The following is a 424-nucleotide window of genomic DNA, read 5'->3' on the forward strand; positions in this document are numbered from 1 at the left end:
CCCCCCCCCCCCCCCCCCCCGCCTTAGAACCCTGTGAGTCAAAGTGCGAGGGCCCATTTCATCCTCGGGAGAGTTGAGGCCCTACCGACTTGCGCGGGGGCCGGGAAGGAGGCGGTGAAAGGCGGGCCGTCGCTGCGGGATCTCGGAGGTCCACTTACCACGAACTTGGAGACTTTTCTCTCCTCGATGCGGGCCGACGCGACCTCAAAGAGCAGCTTGACGCGCCTCCAGCCGCTCTTCTCCTTCCGCCAGTACTCCTGCAGCTCCCCGGTGGTCATGCTGGAGTTGGGGCTGGGGCCGCCGGGGGTGTCTGGAGGGACGGCACCCTTAAGCACTTGCACCGGCTCGGTGCACTGTGGGGAGATGGCTGGGTCTGTCTGGGGTGGGATGTCCGAATCCGGAAGAGCCCTGCGCATCCCCCTCC

At 66.7% G+C, this 424-nt stretch overlaps 1 protein-coding gene across 2 annotated transcripts in view; it reads right to left on the reverse strand.

Annotated features, from left to right (window-relative positions):
- Nucleotides 1–424, reverse strand: part of SNX20 (sorting nexin 20) — a 9,982-nt gene that overhangs the window by 4,364 nt on the left and 5,194 nt on the right. For both annotated transcript variants that reach the window (XM_040497995.1, XM_040497996.1), the window contains exon 3: nucleotides 159–310. In XM_040497995.1, the coding sequence (XP_040353929.1) occupies nucleotides 159–310 (152 nt within the window). The remainder of the gene's footprint in view (nucleotides 1–158; nucleotides 311–424) is intronic.

Source organism: Herpailurus yagouaroundi, unplaced genomic scaffold, assembly GCF_014898765.1.
Source record: "Herpailurus yagouaroundi ecotype Mexico unplaced genomic scaffold, PumYag 190, whole genome shotgun sequence".
Lineage (NCBI taxonomy): Eukaryota > Metazoa > Chordata > Mammalia > Carnivora > Felidae > Herpailurus > Herpailurus yagouaroundi.